General features: G+C 38.4%; 1 protein-coding gene across 1 annotated transcript in view; it reads left to right on the forward strand.

Annotated features, from left to right (window-relative positions):
- Nucleotides 1-269: 269 nt before the first annotated feature.
- NPFFR2 (neuropeptide FF receptor 2) overlaps nucleotides 270-25,138 on the forward strand; it is a 102,801-nt gene continuing 77,932 nt past the window's right edge. The window contains exons 1-2 of the mRNA XM_037828966.1: nucleotides 270-408; nucleotides 563-946. Coding sequence (XP_037684894.1) covers nucleotides 906-946 — 41 coding nt within the window. The 5' untranslated portion in view covers nucleotides 270-408; nucleotides 563-905. The remainder of the gene's footprint in view (nucleotides 409-562; nucleotides 947-25,138) is intronic.

Genomic DNA, 25,138 nt, shown 5'->3' on the forward strand with positions numbered 1-25,138 from the left:
GCTGATGCCCCGGCAACGACGACGGGGTGCTTCCCTTACTTTGGTGCACATGGATTCAGAATTTCACCAGAATTTCAAAGATACCTCTTAGCAGATTGTGAAAAGCTTCGTTGGAACCCCAGTAACTAGCTGGAATTCTCCGAAGAGTGACGTTTCAAATCAGAGCGCGAGGAGGCAGCGAGTTAGCGCAGCGCACCCCGCTCCCTGGGGAGGCACCGGAGGCGCCGAGCCGGCCACGGGGGCGAACTGCGATCCGGCGGTCGCTGGCAGGCGCTCGCCTGTGCCGAGCTGTGAGAGCGGAGGGGTGTGGCCGGGGCGGAGGCAGGGGCAGAACCCATTGCCGAAGCTCCACGCGTGGCTGCTTGTGGTTCGCGACGCTGCCGGGCTCTGCTTCTCCCACGTTAGCAGGTAAAGGGCGCGGATCAGGCTGGGCAGGGGCTCTGGCTTGGGTGCCGGGCCCTTGACAAGCGCCTGCCGCTGGCTTTGATGATGCATATTAGCGATCAGGGATATTACTTTGGATTGTGCGACCTGACTCCACCTTTCCCAAATCTCTTTCTAGTTTCACAGAAACCTTCTGTGGAGTCACAGCTCCGGAAGGGCTTCTTTTCGGTCACCAGACCTTCGTTGGAGGACTTCCCGACCCAGTGGTGCCCCCCACCGATGCCTGTGGTCTCAGGCTAGCAAACCTGGGAAGGAGGAGGAGGCGAAGGGGCACTTTTTAAATCTTAAAGTTCTCCACAGTCTCCCGACTCTTATGGTTATAACTTTGTTGAATCTCTGGAGAGTGTTCGATGCTAGCCAGTTCTGGAATCTGCGCTCTGCGTTGGTGAGGATTCGGAGCCGAAGATCTTTTTTTGTGCTGGAAGCTGCAGTTTGTGTTTACACTTCCCAAAGAGGCTCAAATGCAGTTTCTCACCCAGCTCCAGGACAGCCCTCAACGAAGGTACTTGGAGAGAGACGTGCTTTAGCTCTTTCTGGGGGTGAGATAGGGTTTACAGACAATGCCAGCTTAGCCCCAGCATTCACCCTTCCTTTGGCCAAACCACTAGGCATTTCCTAGCAGCAGTGTAGCCCTGGGTCAAATTAAGGGGCAGGGGCTGGTGTCAGAGGGGAGAAAAATGATTTGTTCTGCGTTGTCATTTCTGTTAGAGTTACAAATTAAGGAAAAACAAAACAAAACAAAAATTACTTTTCTCTATCTCCCATTACCCCTCAGCTAGACAGTAGATATTTCAAATGTTGATTTCCTTTAGAGTCTTAAATATAAGATGATGTTAACTATAAAAGGAAGCTGTTTTTCTTCTCAGAACAAATTATTCAAAGTTGTTTTTACCTAGATCCAAACTTCTCGTTTCTTTACATCTCCAAATCATTTCCAATTGATAACTACTGAGAGAGAGGATGAACAAATCAGTGGTTTGTAAAGTGTGAAGGAAATATGTCTGTTTTCAGTTGGAATCCAAATTAAAACAAAATAGCCTGGGTAAAATTATCTTAAGGATATTTTAAGTTACAGTTGAAATTTCAAAATTGTCATGAAGTGCTCCAAAGATATTACCGTTTTCATCAGTAGAAAGTTGAGTGGCAATTGTATGAAAGACTCAATTAGAGTCTTTCAGCTGTTAAAATCTGCTGTAGATTTGTCATTTAAGAAAATAGCTACTCTACTATTTATTGCCTTATCTTTAAAGGAACATATTAATATGAAAGACTTGATGTTGTAATCATCTAAAATGTGATTTCAGTATTGCTTCATAACACTTGTTTAACTCATGTCTCATTATCAATGCCTTTTATCAAGATATATGCTATTCTAAAACCCATATAATCCAACTGGATCTTTCAAAGGCCATTTTTCCTTAATGTCTGTAGGCAACTTCAGGAATACCCAAAGCTCAAATTTACTTTTTCTTCCTCTAGCTATCTATCTATTTTACTTGGCATTTTTATTGTTGATGCATTTGGTGAACACATTACAAAGTATTTTAAAGTACGTATCAGAAATTCATTATTTTATTTGTATGATTCTTTTACCTCTTAGCTCCATTTGTCACACTGTTCATCAATATTCTCTTTCAGAGATCCAAAGGGCAGTAAAATATATAGACAAATTCAGTATTAGTCAGTTAATGATTTTCTTTGGGAAAATTAGTTTGTTCATTGTGGTTGCTGTTTTGACCTTTATGTGCATGTGTATGTGATTTTTATGAGAATCCCACACATATGTCCCTTTATAATAAGTATTCATAAAAGTTTACACTGTATTACATTAAAATTGATTTCCAGCTATCAATAGAGACACAAAATAAGGAGAACTTAGATCCCCAAAGCTTCATATATTCAAAAATAATCATTTTTGTAAAATGCTATCTTCTTTACTATGGAGAAGAGGAATTGATTTTAGGTCAAAATTTTAAAACCATCACACATATTCAAAGAAATCTCATACTCCTAAAGCATATTTATATAGTGTTTTAGCAATCTTGCCAAATTGTTCTCTTAAAATGCATGAGTTTTATCCTTATCATTAACCCAGTGTTGACAGCTTATTTTTTTTATTTCCCTCTGGTTTTAACATTCTAGCTTTGTGGCGTAAATTGTCTCTTAAGTGAATTCTCCACTTGCTTGTAACTGAACAGTACAGGTCCAGAGAGTCCCTCACTCCATTGAACTGAAAATCAGAAGGAGACATACTGCCTCAGCAGTGAGTCACAGATGCTGTCACAGCAGACAGATGTTTTGAACGGGTCTAATGTCCTTCATTTGCCTTGTGCAGTTTTAATATACAAGACTTCTAAGAGTGAAGAGATCAGGGTCTTTCCCAGTCAGGTTTCTAATTTGGTGTGTGCCCTTAGGCAAATCATTTAACTTCTCTGTGTCGAAGATTCCTCAAATTTAAAAAGATGAGTTAAAATATGATTTCCAAAACCCTTTCACCCCTCTAAGTTCCCCTGTTCCTATGGCAGAAAGGAGGAGGATCTAGAGTCAGAAGGCTCAGTTATCCTTGCTCTGCCACTTGAGAACAACCACCCTTAGGCAAAGCCCTAAACTTCCAAGACACCAATGCACCCTGTGTAAAATGGACTATTAGAGAGAATGAGTAGGATGATGTATGTGATAAGTCAGTTGCAGTACCTGGCACATAGAAGATGCCCATTAATGTTTTAAAGGCACCTATCTTTGACAAATCTGAAGTATTTCTGGCCCTGGCAGGGAAGGAGATTGACAAAGAATCTCTCCTGTATTTTCAAGCGGTCTATTCCTCAATCATTAGTAGAGTTCTTATAGTATGCAGTAGGAACCAAGGAGATGGGAGGGTCAGACCATCAAGTGATGGCTTTTTATTTTTAATGCAATTTTATTGATATATAGTCACACAGCATATATTCCATCCAAAGTATGCAATTAGTGGCTCACAGTATCTTCATATAGTCATGCATTCACTACCATAATCAATTTTAGAACATTTTCATTACTCCCCCACAAAAAAATGAAAATTAAAAAAACAAAAAAGGAACATCCAAAAAATCCCATACCCCTTATCCCCCACCCCATTATACACACACACACACACACACACACACACACACACACATTTTGTCTTTATTTTATTACTCATCTGCCCATACACTGGATAAAGGGAGGGTCATTCACCAGGTTTTCACTGTCACATGGCCACATGATAAAAGCTTAATATAATTATACAATTATCATCAAGAATCAAGTCTACCAGATTACTGTTCAACAGATTCAGGTATTCCTTCTAGCTATTCTAATACACTAGAAACTAAAAAGGAATATCTATATAATGCATAAGAATAACCTCCAAAATGACCTCTTGACTCTATTTGAAATCTCTTAGCCACTGAAACTTTATTTTGTTCTATTTCTTTTCCTCCTTTTGGTCAAGAAGGTATTCTCAATCCCACAATGCCAGCACCAGGTACATCCCTGGGAGTCATGTCCCACATTGTCAAGGAGACTTACACCCCTGGGAGTCATGTCTCATGTAGGGGGAGGGTAGTGAGTTTAATTGCAGAGTTGAAGCAATGCCTCTTTAATCTCCCTCTTCACCCCAACCCCCGCTATGATTCAGGACAACACTAAAATTAGACTTAAACTTATCTTAATGCCACACAAGATTGAGAAGACTATGCTAGTTCCCATCTCAAGCTAGGTTGAGCTCTCTGTTATAGTTAAGACTACAAGATAAATTATATAATGGACATCAGAATAACAGCACAACTCAATTGCACCAGACAGTAAGTTAAGAAGAAATAAAGAAAGAAAGGGGTCCACAATATATAGTAACAGCAGTTTACAATCCAAGTGCTGATTCCTGTAAATGCCAAGTCTTCCCTAGCAAAAGCTATGTGGAAGGAAAATAAATATTACAGTCTTGACAAAGCATTCTTCAGCACAATTATAAAGCATCAGAGTCACTGGGGAAGCTTTTTCAAATGCCCACACCTAGGTCCCACCCCAAGAGATTAGTGGTCTGGAGTGGTGCCTGAGTATGTGTATTTTAAAGATTTTGAGATACTCTCATAGCGGGAAATGTTGGTCCCAACCCACATGGTGGCTTGTAGCCATAGATGACAGAAGAATTTTAAGTGTTTTGGGGAAAGGGGGTATTTAGAGAAAACTTAGCAAGAGGATAAACAATTATTGAATACAGCATCACCAAAATGCCAGTTAAATCAGATAACTATCTACATTAGATTCTGTCACCTGTGAACATGGAACCTAAGAAAAAAGTTTCAAATTGAGCACGTACTCATGTCTTTATGATTCTCTTATCCTGGAGTGAGGAGGAAGCTATCACTTATATAAGCTGCTTCCTCTTTCAGGAAGTGTCATCTCAAGCACCCTAGTCTCCTTGCAAAATTTAGACATTTAAAGGTGATACCTGCTGTCTCCAGGATTTCTCCAAGTCCCCTGCTTTCCCTTAATTAAATCCCTCATTTAAAGTCTCTTAAGTTCTTTCCATTTTACTTCCTATCCTGCATTCCTGGCTTACTAATACTAAACCAAATGTTGGTTCTCTCTAGGGATTCAGCTTCCACTTTCTCTTATACGGAGGGAGTATTACATTTATAATAAGCAACCTTGCAAGCAGAGTTTATAACCTTGTATATCTCTTTGCTCCTCACTTCTATCTCATGTTCTATCTGGTATTCCCCATCCTCAATAAGGTTGTAAAGATTTTTGGCCTTGAGTTAGCCATTTATATCATTTCTATCACAGTGCTATGTCACGCATTGCAGGTCTTTGGCTAGAATCCTGCTTCTTTGAGGAGATTCTTTCTTTTCCTACTTTTTTTTTAGCTGGAAAGGCTACCTCAAATGATTTCCTACCTAGAGTGCTATTTATGCTTCTTCCAAAACTAGTGGCCTCAGGGGCTCACTGAGAACCAGTCTGAGCTTGCCCAAATACCCCTATCCTGAGCTTGCTTTACTTGATATTTGGATTATTCAGGTTTCAGAAACTTCTACTGCTTCATGTTTTCTACAGAAGTAGGGCCTGGCTTGAAGATTCCAGAGGGCAAAGCATTATTAGCTCTAGATCCTACTTTGCAGTCCGACCTCATCCTTAGTTATCATTGTTCTTCTCCCATTTGGTTCCCTCCAGCCTTGAACAGGGCAAGCTTGTTCCTGCCTACAGGTTTTGCACTTGTTGGGCTCTCTGCCTGAGAATCTTGCCTCCCAGCACTGCACAGGGAGGCTCCTTTTTGTTCTTCATTCTCAGGTCTGGTGTGGCTCCCCATGCCATTTTCCATCACAATTTCCTTTGATTTGTGTCAGAGCCGGATTGCTACTTGAGACTACCACATCCATATATGTGCTTGCTTCTTTGTGATAATACTCCCTATTATGAGAAGCTAACCTCCATAAAAGGTTGAGTCCATGTTTTCATATTTGCTACTGCACTCAGTGTCTAGAGCAGGCTCTGGCATATAGTGGACAGCAAATATTTGTTCAGTGAAAATTGCATTTCAATTTCTCTATCAGGTTTCTCCTGCATTTCTTTGCAGGCCTAGTCAAGTTGCTAAAATGTCTAACTTAGTCTGACCACATTCTTTCTGCTATTTTTTTTCTCTTTTCCTATCTTGACTGAAAGACCAAATCTATATATTTTTTTCTTTAATGTAGGAGAAAAAGAAAACTGAAAAATTATTTATTTCCCATTGACTACACTATTTTAATATGCATTCAGATTCCATATCTGTGTATGTAGTTGTATGTATAATCTGGATCTGAGCACTGAGAAAAATTGAATATAAAATCATATAACATTCAGTTTTTGGTAAAGTTAAATATACCCTTTCCATGATTTTCAATTGTATGATAAATTTTCATCTTTAAAATAATTTGTTTCAAAATATGTATGTAATTTTACATAAATTAAATTAAATTTTACTCCATTTTTCAGAACATTTTTCATCCTTCAATTGGATTTAATTTTTATGTCATTCATTTTTTATATCCTATGTCTTTTCTGTTAAATTTACTTCTAAGTACTTTATAGTTTGTTCACTGTTGTAAAATGGATTTTAAAATTTAATTTCTGGGTGCTTATTGCTAATATTGAGAAAAACTACGCTTTTTTTTTTTTTAGGCATCTGGTTTTGAGCTAACAGATAGCTGATAACTGAAGTTAATTATAGTAACTATTTACTATTACTAGAAATTATTGTTCTTCTTGGAATACAGTCACATTATCAGCCAGAATAACATGGCTTCTTCTGGCGGAATATACAAGTCATGCTGAATATACAATTTTTTTGTCATTCTATGCTTGCTGTAATCCCCAACACAAAGCTGAACAATAATGGTGCTATCAGGTATGACCGTCAAATTCATGATTTAAATTCAACAAGTCTTAGAACAGTGTTGTTTAGAATAATTTACTTTTGATTTGGGGTAAGTAGCCTTTTTAAATACTTAGTTTCCTTTTATTCTTACTGCATTTATTTTTAGATTAGAAACATCAAATAGTTTTTCATTATCTGTTAATAAGGTCATACAATTTCTGTTTAAGTTGCTGTAATCGATTATGTTGATGGATTTCTTGATATTTAATCACACTTGTATTCTTTTTATGTCTTATTTGATCTGAGGTTTATTTAAGAGTGTTGGAAGTGTCTTAAAGTGTCATTTGGTAAATTGCTGCATTCAATTTGATAATCTAAAAAATTCTGAATCCATTAAAGGAGATTGATTATATATTCATCCAATATTATCATTATTGGGTTTTGATATTATATTCATACTTACTTTAAAATTATTAGAGGAATGTTCTGTTTTTCCCTATGTATAGAATACTTTGAAACATTTTGCAGTTGTCTGCTCTTTAAAGATTACAGTGGAATTCTGCTCTGAACCATCTTGTTTTATTATCATTTAATTTTTGCATTTACTTCTGCAAGTCTAGTCAAGTTTACTATTTCTTTTTGGGACAAATACGGCAAACTTTAAAGTGTTAAGAAGTCATCCATTCGTGTATTTGAAATTGTTAGTACATACTCAAGTAATATTCTCCTATAAATTATTTTTCCATATTGTAATATGTGATAGTTGCCATTCTTATTTCAACCTTGTGTATTTTGTTATTTTGCCTTTGTCTTTAATAAGACTCAGAAGAACTCTGTCTGATTTCATTGGTCTTTTCAAAGATACAGCTTTTTTGTTTAATTTTTTCTTTCTACTATTTTCTGTTTCATAAAGTTTTGTCTTTATTAATCCTGTTTTCTTAATTTCTTTTCTTATATTTTATTGCTATTGTCCTAATTTCCTCATATGAATACCCAATTCCTTTACTTTCATAATTTCTACTAATAAGGAAAGGTATTTACAGTCATAAATATCTGAAAAACTGCTTTTATTGGGTTTCTTAGGTTTTAGCATGAACTGTCCTCCTTTTCTTTTTTTAATCATATTTTTTATTGTAGAATAGTACATATATACATAGAAGTGATGACTTTCCAAGTGCAATTTAACGAGTAGTTAAAGAGCAAATTTCAAATAATATTATAGGTTACTGTTCCACAGTTTCAGTTATTTCCTTATTGTGAAATATATATATGAAAAGGTTATAGCATTCAAATTACAATTATAACAAGTAGCTACAGAACAAATTTCAAAGGATGCTATATATTACAGTTCCACCAGTTCAGTTCTTTCCTTCTAGCTATTCTAATACTCTAGGAACTATGTCCTAGTTTGCTAATGCTGCAGAATGCAAAACACCAGAGATGGATAGGCTTTCATAAAACGGGGGTTTATTTCACTACACAGTTACAGTCTTAAGGCCACAAAGCATCCAAGGTAACACCTCAGCAATCGGGTACTTTCACCGGAGGATGGCCAATGGCGTCCGGAAAACCTCTGCTAGCTTGGAAGGCAGCTGGCATCTGCTCCAAAGCTCCGGCCTCAAAACGGCTTTCTCCCAGGACGTTCCTTTCTAGCAAGCTTGCTTCTCTTCAAAACATCACTCCCAGCTGCACTCTCTTTCCTCTTTGAGTCAGCTCATTTATATAGCTCCACCGATCAAGGCCCACCCCAAATGGGTGGGGCCACGCCTCCATGGGAACATCTCATCAAAATTATCACTGACAGCTGGGTGGGGCACACTCCAAGCAAATTCAACCAGCACCCAAGGGTCTGCCCCACACAAGACCACAAAGATAATGGCATTTGGGGGACACAATACACTCAAACCGGCACATTCCACCCCCTGGACCCCAAAATGACATTATCTTTCCAAATACAAAATATATTCATTCCATCACAATATCACAAAAACTTAAATCATTTCAGTAACAAAAGTTAAGTACAAGATCCCATCAAAATCAGTTATAGGCATGGCCAGTCCTAAGGCATAATTTTTCTTTAGCTGTGGATCTGTGAACTTAGAACAAGTTATGTGCTTCCAATATACAAAGGACAGACATTCATAGGATAAACATTTCCATTGCCATAAGGAGAAACAGTAAGGAAAACAGGGTTAACAGGAGCAAAATAGTTCCTAAAACCCGCAGGACAAACTCCATTAGATTTCAAAGTCTGAGAGTCATTAACAGAACAACGTTGCATCCTTGGGGCTTGAGAGAGCAGGAGCCTAACCCTTCCCAAGGGCCTTTTTGGCAGCTGTTTCCTCTCCAAATGCTTGGGTGAGTGCTCCAACATATCCACACATTGGGGAGACCACCTTCTTGGCCCCACCCTCCTCAAACCTCGGGGCAGCTCCCGGATTCCCTTCCATCTCCGGGGTACACGCTCAACCCCTTCAGAACAGTGTGATGGCAGCCAGGCTCTCCCCAATTCCCTAGGAATGTGCTCCACCCTCTTTGGGACCTGAGGTGGCAAAACTCTTCCAGAGCATCGAGGTGGAATGCCCACCCTCGACCTCTGGGGCAAACTCACCCTTTCCATGCATGTGGGCTGCTCCGCTCTCCCAGCCCGAGACCTCCTGACTCCAGACCTCAACCTCCATGGCTCTGTCTTTGAAGAGATTTTTCCTTTAATTTTTTCCTTGTCTGTCTCCTCCAGTCCAGACTGGCAATGGCTCTGTCTATAAAGAGCTCGCAAAAATTCTGTTGGCTTTGCATGAAGCATGCAGGGGTCAAAGCCATCAGACAATAGGACTTTCCACAAATCCTTTCTGCTTAACTCCTTTTCCAATCTTGGCTTGTACTGAAATGGCGGCTGGCTTCCATGTTTGGTTACATCCTCACGTTGGGCTGTAGCTTCTGGGATTCCACCCCCTGGAAGCCTGTAATTTTCTAAGCCATCAACTTCTGGTTTCTTTGAACCCAAGAGTTCAGTTCTAAGTTTATCTCTCTCTGCTCGCATTTTGCTATAAGCTGCAAGGAGAAGCCAGGATACATCCTCCACACATAGTCTGGAGATCTCCTCAGCTAAGTATTCCAGGTTGTTGCTTCCAGATTCTTCCTTCCATCTGACACCAGGACTCAATTTTGCCAAATTCTGTGCCACTTTAAAACAAGGATCACCTTTCTTCCAGTTTGCAACAACACATTCATCATTTCTGCTCAAGTCCTCATCAGAAGTATCTTTAGAGTCCATATTTCCACAAACAGTCTCTTTAAAGCAGTTTTGGCCTTTTCTATCAAGCTCCTCACAACTCTTCCAGAATCTTCCCCTTATCCATTTGAAAAGCTACTCCAACATGTTTGGTATTTGCAGACTTAGCAGCAAAAGCACCCCACTTCTCTGGTACCAAAATCTGTCCTAGTTTGCTAATGCTGCAGAATGCAAAACACCAGAGATGGATAGGCTTTCATAAAATGGGGGTTTATTTCACTACACAGTTACAGTCTTAAGGCCACAAAGCATCCAAGGTAACACCTCAGCAATCGGGTACTTTCACCGGAGGATGGCCAATGGCGTCCGGAAAACCTCTGCTAGCTTGGAAGGCAGCTGGCATCTGCTCCAAAGCTCCGGCCTCAAAACGGCTTTCTCCCAGGACGTTCCTTTCTAGCAAGCTTGCTTCTCTTCAAAACATCACTCCCAGCTGCACTCTCTTTCCTCTTTGAGTCAGCTCATTTATATAGCTCCACCGATCAAGGCCCACCCCAAATGGGTGGGGCCACGCCTCCATGGGAACATCTCATCAAAATTATCACTGACAGCTGGGTGAGGCACACTCCAAGCAAATTCAACCAGCACCCAAGGGTCTGCCCCACACAAGACCACAAAGATAATGGCATTTGGGGGACACAATACACTCAAACCGGCACAAAGTAGAAAAATAAAATTATATAAAGATTCAGTATTCATAATCTTTTGTTAAATTCTATCTTGTCTGTTGCTACGCCTTCCTCTAGTTTAATCACTTTCCCAATCTTCTGGGATGTCTGGGCAGTGACCACTCTAACTTGTTCATGTTAAAAAAGGGTGTCAGCTTTATGAGTAAAGAGGACACATCTATCTGATGTTCTTGAAGAGGCTATTGCCTCTGGGTTTGGGGACTTAGCTGGGATAGGAGTTCTCTGAAGAATTTAACTTTCTGAAGAATAAGCTTAGTGAGTGCAACCTTTATAGAGTCTCAGATAGGGATATGGGTGTTCTTTAAGGTTTACCCTACTGTTGACTTGGGCTTAACATATTGTGGTCATTTGGCATATCTAGGTGAAGCATGTGTAAGAGCAACCTCCAGAACAGCCTATTGGCTCTATTTGAATACTCTTAGCCACTGAAACCTTATTTTGTTGCCTTTCTTTTTATGCTTTTTGTAGTGCATTTCTGTGAAATATGGATAATATCAACCTCAATAGTTAAGAACAGAACAAGTTAATCCATGTAAAGTGTTTGGATCAGTGCCTGTTACACAGAAAGAACTCATTCTGTGTTAACTATTACATTATTATTTTTATTGTTATTATACAGAAAGTAAAATGAATAAACTATCTTATATCAACTATCCCATATTATAGATATAGATATCCTATATCTTTAAAACATAATATTGAGTTCAAAAGCAAAAAGTTGCAAAATTAAATATGCATTATGAAACTGAAACAATGGTAAACCAAAATCTCACAAATTAATGCAATGCATTTCATTGGCTGCAAAGATTTGTAGAGAGAATGTAAAAAATAGAATAGAATCATATACACTAAAAGCATCATAAAGACTGCCTGAAGCCAAAGGGACTGAGTATTGCAAGGCTTTACTTTTATCTGAGATATTATGTTTAATTCATAAAAACAAAATTCTTGGAAAAAATAAGACAAATGTTAATTCTTGTCAATACATAAATCTTTACCATAATTTGATATCCCTTATCTTAAAAAATTTTCTAATCCTTATATTTAAATTTTTTCACAACTTTAAAAAATAACAAAAAGGCACACATTAACAATTTCAAGCTGAAAATATTTAAAAATTAAACATTAAATAAAAAGTGTGGAAAATAGTTTTATAAAAATGTAGAAAAGGATAAAAATGTAATTCCATAACAACCTTATTAATAGGAATTAGAAAAACAACAATATCTATATATTAATGGACAGATGCCATGAACAAGTAGTTCACATAAAAAAGAAATACAAATGGCTTTTAATGCATATAAAGATTATGTCATTTTACCAATAATCAAAGAAATGTTCTTTGGAGTAACAACATAATACTGTGTAGATCCGTTTTATTAGCATTTTTTTTTAACAAAATGATAACATTTAATGCCAGTGAAACAGGGACTACATTTGTTGCTTGTGGGGCATTGTAAATTTGAAGATAATTTGAATAAAGTAATTTGGGCATGTATTTTAAGTGTTTTATAATATTTATCATATCTAATTTAGTCATATCTAATAATTTACCCTAAGGACATAATCAGACACACACAGATGTATAATAAACATTGCAACATATTTCATTGTTTATTACAACCTAATTAGCGTAGCATAATTTTAAATAATCTCATTGTCTATCTATAGTAAATAAGCAAATTATTGTGCAGATTATAAAATAGAACACTGTTCAGTCACTTGGAAAATTTTTACATACGGTTTTAACATAGAATAATACAATTATGCCATTGCTAGTTAATGAAATGTGCTGAATTAAAAAACTCCGTAAACAGTAACGTTTGATCATATCAGTACATATTTAAAATCCATTGCCCTTAGGTACAAACCAAGTTCTTCCTGTAGCCTAAAAGGAGCTATCTGATTTGGTCTGTATCTGCAGTACACCCTTCCTTGTACCATACTACAACTCCATCTGTAGGTTCCAGCCACAATGGACATCTGCAGCTCTCTGTTTCTTCATGATCTTTGTGCATGCCGATCCCTGCAATTCTTACTGACCACCCCTCCCCAACCATCCATCTCTGCCTAATTACAATTAACCTAACATTTTTCTGTAGGACGCCTGTCCTCTCTAGCTTAGATCTCTCTAATATACTTAACTGTGCCCATGCTTTTCAATCATACAACTCATCATACTTGCTATGACTTGCTTAGTGTCTTTTATGCTGGTTTGTTAGCTTTAGTCAGGCTGGTAAGCCTGAGTATTATGTTATAGATCATTGGAGATGCTGAATGAATGAATGAATGAATGAATGAATAGAAGTAGTAGAAAAATATGCTGGCATGTTAATCATATTTGGATATTACAAGGCCAGTTAATAACAACCCCTTCTCCACTCACCTGCATTTGAAGATATTGAGAGATAGACACAGGATTCAGACATATAAAGATCAAATGTCAGCTTTTTGGCTGACAAAACTGCTAAGTGAAAAAGTGGCTGAGAGCTTTGGGCAAGGGGATTTGCTATACAATTGTGCCGGTTTGAATGTGTTGTGTCCCCCAAATGCCATTATCTTTGTAGTCTTGTGGGGCAGACAATTTTGGTGCTGGTTGGATTTGCTTGGAATGTGCCCCACCCAGCTGTGGGTGATGATTTGATGAGATGTTCCCATGGAGGTGTGGCCCCGCCCATTTGGGGTGGGCCTTGATCAGTGGAGCTATATAAATGAGCTGACTCAAAGAGAGGGAACTGAGTGCAGCTGGGAGTGATGTTTTGAAGAGGAGCAAGCCATTTTGAGGCCGGAGCTTTGGAGCAGATGCCAGCTGCCTTCCTAGCTAACAGAGGTTTTCCAGACACCATTGGCCATCCTCCAGTGAAGGTACCTGATTGCTGAGGTGTTACCTTGGACGCTTTGTGGCCTTAAGACTGTAACTGTGTAGCGAAATAAACCCCCGTTTTATAAAAGCCTATCCATCTCTGGTGTTTTGCATTCTGCAGCATAAGCAAACTAGGACAGATTTTGGTACCGAGAGGAGCGGGGTGCTTTTGCTGCTGAGTTTGCAAATACCAAACATGTTGGAACAGCTTTTTAAATGGATAATGGGGAGTTTCTGGAAGAGTTGTGAGGAGCTTGATAGAAAAGGCCAAAACTGCTTTAAAGAGACTGTGGAAATATGGACTCTAAAGATACTTCTGATGAGGACTTGAGCAGAAATAATGAATGTGTTGTTGCAAACTGGAAGAAAGGCGATCTTTGTTTTAAAGTGGCACAGAATTTGGCAAAATTGAGTCCTGGTGTCAGATGGAAGGAAGAATTTGAAAGTGACAACTTGGAATACTTAGCTGAGGAGATCTCCAGACTACATGTGGAGGATATACCCTAGCTTCTTCTTGCAGCTTATAGTAAAATGTGAGCAGAGAGAGAGAAACTTAGAACTGAACTCTTGGGTTCAAAGAAACCAGAAGCTGATGGCTTGGAAAATTATGAGCTTCCAGGGGGTGGAATCCCAGAAGCTACAGCCCAACATGAGGATGTAACCAAACACAGAACCCAGCCACCATTTCAGTATAAGCCAAGATTGGAGATGGAATTATCCAGAAAGGATTTGTGGAAAGTCCTATTGTCTAATGGCTTTGACCCCTGTGTGCTTCATGCAAAGCCAACAGAATTTTTTGCGAGATCTTTATAGACAGAGCCATTGCTGGTTTGGACTGGAGAAGACAGACAAGGAAAAAATTAAAGGAAAAATTTCTTCAAAGACAGAGCCATGGGGGTTGAGGTCTGGAGTCAAGAGGTCTAGGGCTGGGAGAGCAGAGCAGCCCACATGCATGGAAAGGGTGAGTTTGCCCTGGAGGTCGAGGGCAGGCTTTCTGCCTCGATGCTCTGGAAGAGTTTTGCCATCTGAGGTCCCAAAGAGGGTGGAGCACATTCCCAGGGAATTGGGGAGAGCCTGGCTGCCACCACACTGTTCTGAAGGGGTTGGGCATGTGCCCCGGAGATGGAAGGGAATCCGGGAGCTGCCCCGATATTTGAGGAGGGTGGGGCCGAGAAGGTGGTCTCCCCAATGTGTGGATATGTTAGAGCACTCACCCAAGCATTTGAAGAGAAAAGGGCTGCCACAAAGGCACTTGGGAAGCATTAGACTCCCGCTCTCTCAAGCCCCAAGGATGCAACATTGTTCCGTAAATGACTCTCAGACTTTGAAATCTAATGGAGTTTGTCCTGTGGGTTTTAGGAACTGTTTTGCTCCTGTTAACCCTGTTTTCCTTACTGTTTCTCCTTATGGCAATGGAAATGTTTATCCTATGAATGTCTCTCCTTTGTATATTGGGAGCATATAACTTGTTCTAAGTTCACAGATCTACAGCTAAGGAAAGATTGTGCCTTGGGACTGACCACGCCTAAATTGATTTTGATGGGATTTTGTACTTGACTATTGTTACTGAGATGATGTAAGTTTCTGTGATGTTGTTGTGGGATGGATGTATTTTGTATTTGGAAAGATAATGTCATTTTGGGGTCCAGGGGGTGGAATGTGATGGTTTGAATGTGTTGTGTCCCCCAAATGCCATTATCTTTGTAGTCTTGTGGGGCAGACAATTTTGGTGCTGGTTGGATTTGCTTGGAATGTGCCCCACCCAGCTGTGGGTGATGATTTGATGAGATGTTCCCATGGAGGTGTGGCCCCGCCCATTCGGGGTGGGCCTTGATCGGTGGAGCTATATAAATGAGCTGACTCAGAGAGAGGGAACTGAGTGCAGCTGGGAGTGATGTTTTGAAGAGGAGCAAGCTTGCTAGAGAGGAATGTCCTAAGAGAAAGCCGTTTTGAGGCCGGAGCTTTGGAGCAGACACCAGCTGCCTTCCTAGCTAGCAGAGGTTTTCCGGACGCCATTGGCCATCCTCCGGTGAAGGTACCTGATTGCTGAGGTGTTATCTTGGACGCTTTGTGGCCTTAAGACTGTAACTGTGTAGCGAAATAAACCCCCGTTTTCTAAAAGCCTATCCATTTCTGGTGTTTTGCATTCTGCAGCATAAGCAAACTAGGACAACAATTAAATTGTCAAGGTATACAGATTTTCCCACTTACTTCAAGCCAGCCTCCTGCAATGCGGTATCTGCTACTGCAGAAAAAGCCAGAGATGTTCAAGTTCAGTTTCTTCTCTTAAACTCACTGAGAAAACGCTGGGAGGCTTAACTAAGAAAAGCCTTCTCCCTGTGGAAACATCAGGAAGAAGGAGTAAGTTATTTCTAAGTGAAAATAATTTGAGTTTTTAGTTTTTTTGTTCATATTTTGTATTTCCCAATTATATGCACTTTATTAAGAAAAAATTCTTGAAACATAAGACATCAGCTTAATTTTTTTTGGCTGCATATTTTCTCAAAAGAATTCATTGAAACAATCAGTAATGTATGCATGGTAGAGTAGAATTACAGCTTTCAAGGAAGTAAATGGGAGACAAATCTGATTGAATAAATGAACCAATTGCTTGCTATATATATAAACAGTATTAACTCCAGGCATACTTCATTATATTGTACTTTGCTTTATTGCACCTCACATATGTTGCATTTTTAACAGATTGAAGGTGTGTGGCAACCCTGAGTGGAGCAAGTCTATCAGCACCATTTGCCCAAAATCATATGCTCACTTTGTCTCTGTGTCACATTTTAGTAATTCTCAAAATATTTCAAAATTTTTAATTGTTGTTATGTATCTGTTATGGTGATCTGTGATCTGTGATCTTTGATGCTAGGCTTTGGGGTGTCACAAAATGCATCCATCTGAGACAGCAAACTTAATTGATAAACGTGTGTGTGTTCTGACTGCTCTGCAGACCAACCATTCCCCCATCTCTCCCCATTCTCAGGCCTCCCTATTCCCTGAGACACAGTAATATTGAAATTAGGTCAATTAATAACCCTACAATGGCCTCTAAGTGTTCAAGTGAAAGGAAGAGCCCTATATCTCTCACTTAAATGGAAAGATAGAAATGATTAAGCTAAGAGAAAAAGCCATGGGGAAAGCCTAGATAGGCTGAAAGCTAGGACTCTTTCACCAAACTGTTAGCCAAGTTGTGATTGCAAAGGAAAAATACTTGAAGGAAATTAAAGTGCTACTCCAGTGAACACAGGAATGATAAGAAAGGGAAACAGCCTTATTGCTGATATGGAGATAGTTTGAATGATGTGGATAGAAGATAAAACCAGCCCCAATAGTCCCTTAAGCCAAAGCCTAAGCCAAAGCAAGGCTCTAACTCTCTTCAATTCAGTGAAGGCTGAGAGAGTTGAGGAAATTGCAGAAGAAAAGTTGGAAGGTAGCAGAGTTTGGTTCATGAGGTTTAAGAAAAGACGATGCCTCCATAACATCAAAGTGCAAGGTGAAGTAGCAAGTGCTGATGCAGAGGCTACAGCAAGTTATTCAGAAACTCATGCTAAGGTAATTGATGAAGGTGGTTATACTAACCAACAGATTTTGGTATAAAAACAGCCTTCTATTGGAAGAAGAAGCCATCTAGGACTTTAATAGCTAGAGGGAAGTCAGGGTCTGGCTTCAAAGCTTCAAAGGACAGGCTGACTCTCTTGTTAGGGACTAATGCAGCTGTTGACTTTAAATTGAAGCCAATGCTCATTTACCATTCTGAAAATCCTAAGGCCTTTAAGAATTATGCCAAATCTACTCTTCCTATGCTCTATAAATGGAATAACAAATAACAAAGATTGGATGTCAGCACATCTGTTTCCAACATGCTTTACTGAATATTTTAAGCTCATTGTTGAGGCCTACTGCTCAGAATAAAAGATTCCTTTCAAAATATTACTGCTCAATGACAAGGTGCCTGACCACCCAAGTGTTCTGATGGAGATGTGCAATGAGATTAACTTTGTTTTCATGTCAGCTAACACAACATTCATTCTGCAGTACATGGATCAAGGAGTAGTTTCAATTTTCATGTCTTATTATTTAAGAAATACATTTCATAAGGCTATAGCTGCCATTGATAGTAATTCCTCAGATGGATCTGGGCAAAGTAAATTGAACACCTTGTGAAAGGGTTTACCATTCTAGATGCCATGAAGAACATCCATGATCCATGGGAGGAGGTCAAAATATCAACATTAAGGAGAGTTTGGAAGGAGTTGATTGGAGCCCTCCTGGATGACTTTGAGGGGTTCAAGACTAGTGGAGGAAGGAACTGCTGAGATGATGGCAATAGTGGGAGAACTAGAATTAGAAGTGGAGCCTGAAGATGTGACTTAATTGCTGTATTCTCATGATAAAACTTGAATGGATGAGGAGTTTCTTCTTATAGGTGAGCAAAAAAAGTTGTCTCTTGAGATGGAACAGAATCCAGGTGAAGATGCCATGACCATTGTTGAAAAGACAACAAAGGATTTAGAATATTACATGAACTCAATTGATAAAGCAGGGGCAGGGTTTGAGAGAACTGACTCCAATTTTGAAAGAAGTTCTACAGTGGGTAAAATGCTGTCAAACTGCACTGCATGCTACAGTGAAATCTTTCTTGAGTGGAAGAGTCAATTAATGTGGCAAACCTTTGATGTCTTATTTTAAGAAACTGCCACAGCCAAACCAATCTTCAGCAACCACCATCCTGGCCACTCAGCATCCATCAACATCAAGGCATCACCTCCACCAGCAAAATATTATGGCTTGCATTTTTAGCAATAAGGTATTTTTCCATTAAGGTATATACATTGTTTTTTTAGACATAATGCTTTTGCAGCTTGAATAGACTACAGTACAGGATAAACATAGCTTCTTTATCCACTGGGAAACAAAATAAATCATGTGGCTTGCTTTATTGCAATATCTGCTTTATTGCCATGGTCTGGAATGGAACTTGCAATGTCTCTGAGCTATAACTGTATTTTAAAAATACAGAGACAGCCTCTTGTGTCAGAACGTTATTGTTGTATGGTGTGATTGATGGAAATAGATGTGAACACTGGAACGAACTTTACATATACTTTTTTAATGTGGCCAAAAAAGCAAGAAATATAATTTCTTCCCTTATCTATTTTTCTGAGTTATATTGGAGTCACTGGGAAGTTTTAGAGGTTAAAATAAAATTAGACATTAAAATTAATCTTTCTTAATTTTCCAGTTTATCAAGCTAAAGTATACAACTATTAATTATATGGCTTAGAGAGATCCAAGATGAGATGTCAAGTTTCTTGTTCTCCGACCTGTGGATCTGCTTTAGAATACTGCCTTCCACAATAGTTGACATTTCTTCCCAGTTATTTTTGAAAATTAGAGAGTTTTAAGTTTACAGAAATATCATTCAGGAAGTACTGAGTTCCTATACACCCCTGCTCACACACACAGTCTTCCCCATCACTAAAATTTTGCATTACTCAGGTAAATTTGTTACAATTGATGAAACAGTAGTATTATAATTATGCTATTAACTACAGTACATAGTTTGCACTAGGTTTTACTGCTTGTGTTATACAGTCCCATGCTTTTGAAAAAAAATTATTCTAGTAACATATGTGCACCCTAAATTTTCCCATTTAACCCATATACAAATATGTATTTCAATGGTGTCAGTTACATTCACAATGTTGCAATGCCATCACCACCATCTATTATAAAATTTCTATCACCCAAACAGAAACTCTGTACCTATTAAGCATTAATGTCCCATTCCCTACCACACCCTGCCCCCTGGTAACCTGTATTCTAGTTTCTGATCTACAAATTGGCTTATGCTAGTTATTTCATACCAGTGAGATCTTACAATAGTTGTCCTTTGTGTTTGGCTTATTTCATTTAACATGAAATCTTCAAATTTCATCCATGTTGTCTCATGTATCAGAAATTCATTTCTGTATACAGCTGAATAATATTCCATTGTATATATGTTCTATGTTTTGTTTATCCATTTATCTGTTGATAGACACTTGGATTGCTTCCATCTATTGGCAATTGTAACTAATATTGCTATGAACATCAGTGCAGAAGTTTCTGTTCGAGTTTCTGCTCTCAATACTTTTGGTTACATGCCTACATCTGATATTGCTGGGTCAAATGGAAGTTCTGTGCTTAGCTTTCTGAGAAACTGCCTAACTGTAGTCCACAGGGACTACACCATCTTACATTCCCACCAACAGTGAATGAATATTCTTATTTCTCCACATCCTCTCCAACACTTGTTATTTTCCCTTTATTTTTCTTATTAGTAACTAATCTAGTGGCTATGAAATGGTATTTCATTGTGGTTTTCACTTGCATTTTCCTAATGGCTAATGATGTCAAACATCTCTTCATGTGCCTGTTAACCATTTGTATATCTTCTTTGGAGAAATGTCTATTCAGTTCTTTTGTCCATTTATAATTGAATTGTTTGTTCTTTTATTGTTGATTTGTAGGAGTTCTTTTCATATTCTGGATAGTAAATTGTTATCAGGTAGGTGGTTTCCAAATATTTTCTCCCATTTTGTAGGTTGTCTTTTTAATTTTGTAATGAAGTCCTTTGATGTACAAAAATTTTTCATTTTGATGAAGTCTCATTTGTCTTTTCCCTTATTTACTCACAATTTCGGAATAAATTCTAGAAACCACTTTAAGCTGATTCTCTGTTTTCTTCTAGGAGTTTATAGTTTAGGTTCTTATATTTAGGTCTTTGATTCATTTTTAGTTAATTTTGTAAATGGTGTGAGGTGGGAGTTGATGCTTATTCCATTGCATATGAACAGCAGTTTTCCTAGGACTGTTTTTGAAATAGATTATTTTTTCTTTATTGATTGGACTTGGAACCCTTATCAAAGATCAATTGGCCATAGAAGTGAGGTTTTATTTCTGAACTCTCAATTTGATTCCATTGGTCTATATGTCTGTCCTTGTGCAAGTACCGTGCTGTTTTGATTACTGTAGCTTCATAATGAGTTTTAAGATCAAGATGTGTGAGTCCTTCGACTTTGTTCTTTTTCAAGAGGACTTTGACTCTTCATAACCCCTTACATTTCCATATCATTTTGATGACTGGCTTTTCCATTTCTGCAAGGAAAGCTGTTGGTATTGTGATTGGGATTGTGCTGAATTTATAAATAGCTTCATGTAAAATTAACATCTTAGCAATATTTAGTCTCCCAACCAATGAAAACAGAATAACCTTCCATTTATAGGTCTTTGATTTCTTTCAGCAATGTTTTATAGTTTTCTGTGTACCGCCTCTTTACATCTTTGGTTAAATTTATTCCTAAGTGCTTGATTCTTTTTGCCAATATTATAAATAGAAATCTTTTCTTGATCTCTTCAGGTTGTTCATTACCATTACTAGTATATAAACATGACTGATTTGGGGATGTTGGTCTTGTACTGGCCCCTCTGCTGAATTCATCTATTAGCTACTGGAACTTCTGGCACAGTTTTGAATAATAATGGTGATAGTGAGCATCCTTGTCTTGTTTCTGATTTTAGAGGGAAAGCTTTCAGTCTCTCACCATTGAGTATAATTTTATCTGTGGGTTTTTCATATATGTCGTTTATTATGTTGAGTAAGTTTTCTTCTATTCCTAGTTTTCTAAATTTTTTTTTATCAAAAATGGTGCTGTATTTTGTGAAGTATTTTTTCTGCATCAATTGAGATGACCATTTGATTTTTTTCTTCATTTTATTAATATAGGGCATTTCATCAATTGATTTTCTTTATGTTGAATCACCATTGACTACACATGATAAATCCCTCTTAAACATTGTGCATAATTCTTTTAATATGCTGTAGGATTAGTTTTGCTAGTATTTTGTTGAGGATGTTTGCATCTATATTATCAAGGGATATTGATCTGTAATTTTCTTTTCTTGTGATATCTTTATTTGTCTTGGTATTAGGGTGATGCTGGCCTCATAGGGAGCTAGTAAGTGTTCCCTCCACTTCAATTTTGTTTTTGGAAGAGTTTGAGAAGGATTGTTGTCAATTCTTGGAATGTTTGATAAAATTCACCAGTGAAGCCCTCTGATCCTATACTTTTCCTTGTTGTGAGGTTTTAGATTATTGATTCATTTCTTTACTTATTGATCTTTTGAAATATTCTATTACTCCTGAGTCAGTGTTAAGTAGTTTGTGAGTTTCCAGGAATTTGTCCATTTCATTTAGCTTATTTTGTTTATTGGCATACAGATATTTATGCTATCTTCTTCTTATATTTCTTTGAATATCTCTGTGGGATCAGTAGTAATTTCCCCACTTTCATCCTGGTTTTAATTATTTGTATCCTCTTGTTCTTTGTCAGTATAGCTAAAAGTTTTATCGATCTTTTTAAAGAACCAACCTGTGGTCTCACTCTTTTTTTCATTGTTGTTTTCTATGTCACTTATCTCTGTATTAAACTTTGTTATTTCCTTCTTTACCCTTACTTTGGTTTTAGTTTGCTTTTTTTTTTTTCTTTTTTTACTTTCTCCAGGTGTGAGGTGAAGTTAATATCATAATCATCTCCCTTCTCCTCCTCCTCCTTTTCCTTATTTGGTCAGAAGATTTAATTTTTTTATTTTGAAATCCTTTCAAATTTACAGGACAGTTATAAAAATAATAGAGAGACAGGGAACATGGGGCATAGAGACGAGTGAAAGCTAAGTAGTCCCCCTGGAACAACTAAAAAAAAACAGAAACAACTAGTAAATAATCCAGAATAACTGCGGGGGGCCAAACAAGACCATCCACTCATCATACACCAACCTGAATAGGGAGGAATGCCCAGGTTCACAGCATAAAATCTGTAAGTAAAACCTGCAGATCCAAGTTGTGAGGCCCCCTCCCCCATAGCCCGAGCTGCAAAGCCTTGTGGTGCCAGAGAGAAGCTCTCTCCCAGCAAGCAAATATAGCTCAGCTGAGCTCCAACTGTGGTTTTAAGTAGCGAGTGTGAACTGCTCACTACAGGTACAAATCCCCAAAACACAGACGGAGGCTTTGGGTGACAGCTGACCTTGGAGAGCCAGAGGGTTGCCTTGGACTAGGTCTGAAGGAGACTATCTGTTTCTTTCTTGGCTCAGTGGAGAAAGCCCCAGCCATTACAGTTCCCAGTGCTGTGACTCAAAGAAGGGTGGAGATAGCACAAGCAGAGAGCGAGACCATTGAAATGCCAGTGATCTCCCCCTACGGGGTCTATCTTCTCTAAGAGGAAAGGGGTGGGGCCCTTTCCATTCAGAACCAGAGCCCAGAGCCTGAGGGAACACGGCCACACCTCCTCACACCAATCAAGAATTATAGGCTAACTGGCGCCACCTGCTGGGCAGAAAAGCACAGTGACCGGAGGCATCACAGGAACCAATTTTCTAAGACACACGCTCAGGGAAACCAGATACTGAATATTTCTTCCCTCTGGGACCTGAGCCTGTTCTGGTCTGGGAAAACCTGATTGGAGTAACCAAGGAAACCATGCCTAGACAACAGAAAATTACAAACTACACTAAGAAAAACAAAGTTATGGCCCAGTCAAAGGAACAAACATACACTTCAACTGAGATACAGGAATTTAAACAACTAATGCTAAATCAATTCAAAAAGTTTAGAGAAGATATCACAAAAGAGATAGAGGCTGTAAAGAGAACACTGGGCATACATAAAGCAGAAATCAAAAGTTCAAAAAAACAGCTAGTGCAATCTATGGAAATGAAAGGCACAACACAAGAGACGAAAGACACAATGGAAACATACAACAGCAGATCTCAAGAGGCAGAAGAGAACACTCAGGAAATGGAGAACAAAACACGTGAAAGCCTACATGCAAAGGAGCAGATGGAGAAAAGAATGAAAAAATATGAGCAATGTCTCGGGGAACTTAAAGATGAAACAAAGTACAAGAATGTACATATGTACATATCATTGGTGTCCCAGAAGGAGAAGAGAAGGGAAAAGGGACAGAAGCAGTAATAGAGGAAATAATTAATGTAAATTTCCCATCTCTTATGAAAGACATAAAATTACAGATCCAAGAAGCACAGCATACTCCAAACAGAATAGATCTGAATAGGACTACGCCAAGACACTTAATAATCAGATTATCAAATGTCAAAGACAGAGAATACTGAAAGCATCAAGAGAAAAGAAATCCATCACATACAAAGGAAACTTAATAAGACTATATGCGGATCTCTCAGCAGAAACCATGGAGGCAAGAAGGAAGTGGTGTGATATATTTAAGATACTGAAAGAGGAAAACTGCCAACCAGGAATCCTATATCCAGCAAAGCTGTCCTTCAAATATGAGAGAGAGCTTAAAATATTTTCTGACAAACAGACAATGAGAGACTTTGTGAACAAGACACCTGCCCTACAGGAAATACTAAAGGGAACACTACAGAGTGATAGGAGAAGACAGGAATACATGGTTTGGAACACAATTTTGGGAGATGGTAACACAGCAATATAAGTACAATGAACAAAGATAACTATGAATATGGTTCAGAAAGGAAGGTTGGGAGCATGTGAGACACCAGAAGAAGGAGAAAAGATAAAGACTGGGACTGTGTAACTTGGTGAAATCTAGAGTGTTCAACAATTGTGATAAAATGTACAAATATGTTCTTTTACGAGGGAGAACAAGCAAACATCAGCTTGCAAGGTGTTAGAAATGGGGAGGCATTGGGGGAGGGATGCAATCAACATACACTAGAGACTGTAACTAACAGAATCATTGTATTATGCTTCCTTTAATGTAACAGAGGCGATATACCAAGGTAAATGCAGATAAGAGGGGGGGATAGGTGAGGCATGTTAGACAATTGACATTGGTGGTGTTCTCTGACTCTACTCTGCTTTGATTTAAGGTTATTTTTCCTTTTGCTGCTTCCTAGCTGTCATTTTTCTTCCTCTTTCTTTTGCCTCTCTACCTTCTCTGACTCTCCCTCCTGCCTTATGGAAGAAATGTAGATGCCCTTATATATAGATAGTGGTGAAGGTGGTGAACACATAAATATATGACCATACAGAGAATCATCGATTATTTACTTAGGATGGAATGTACGGTGTGTGAACAAAACTATATTAAAAAAAAAATGGGCTGATGACAAAACCTTGAGGGCAATATACTGAGTGAAATAAGCCAGACACATAAGGACAAATATTGCAGGGTCTCACTGATAGGAACTAATTATAATATGTAAACTCATAGACATGAAATATAAGGTACCAAGATATAGGACGAGGCTTAAGAATGGGGAGTGGTTGCTTAGTATGAGCAGAATGTTCAACTAGGATGAACTTAAATGTTTGGAAATGAATAGAGGTGTCGGTAGCAAGATGTGAGAATAACTAACAGTGCTGAATGGTACATGAGTGAGGTGGAAAGGGGAAGCTCAGAGTCATATATGTCACCAGAAGGGAAGTTGGA

This window comes from Choloepus didactylus, chromosome 3 (assembly GCF_015220235.1).
Source record: "Choloepus didactylus isolate mChoDid1 chromosome 3, mChoDid1.pri, whole genome shotgun sequence".
In the NCBI taxonomy this organism is placed as follows: domain Eukaryota; kingdom Metazoa; phylum Chordata; class Mammalia; order Pilosa; family Megalonychidae; genus Choloepus; species Choloepus didactylus.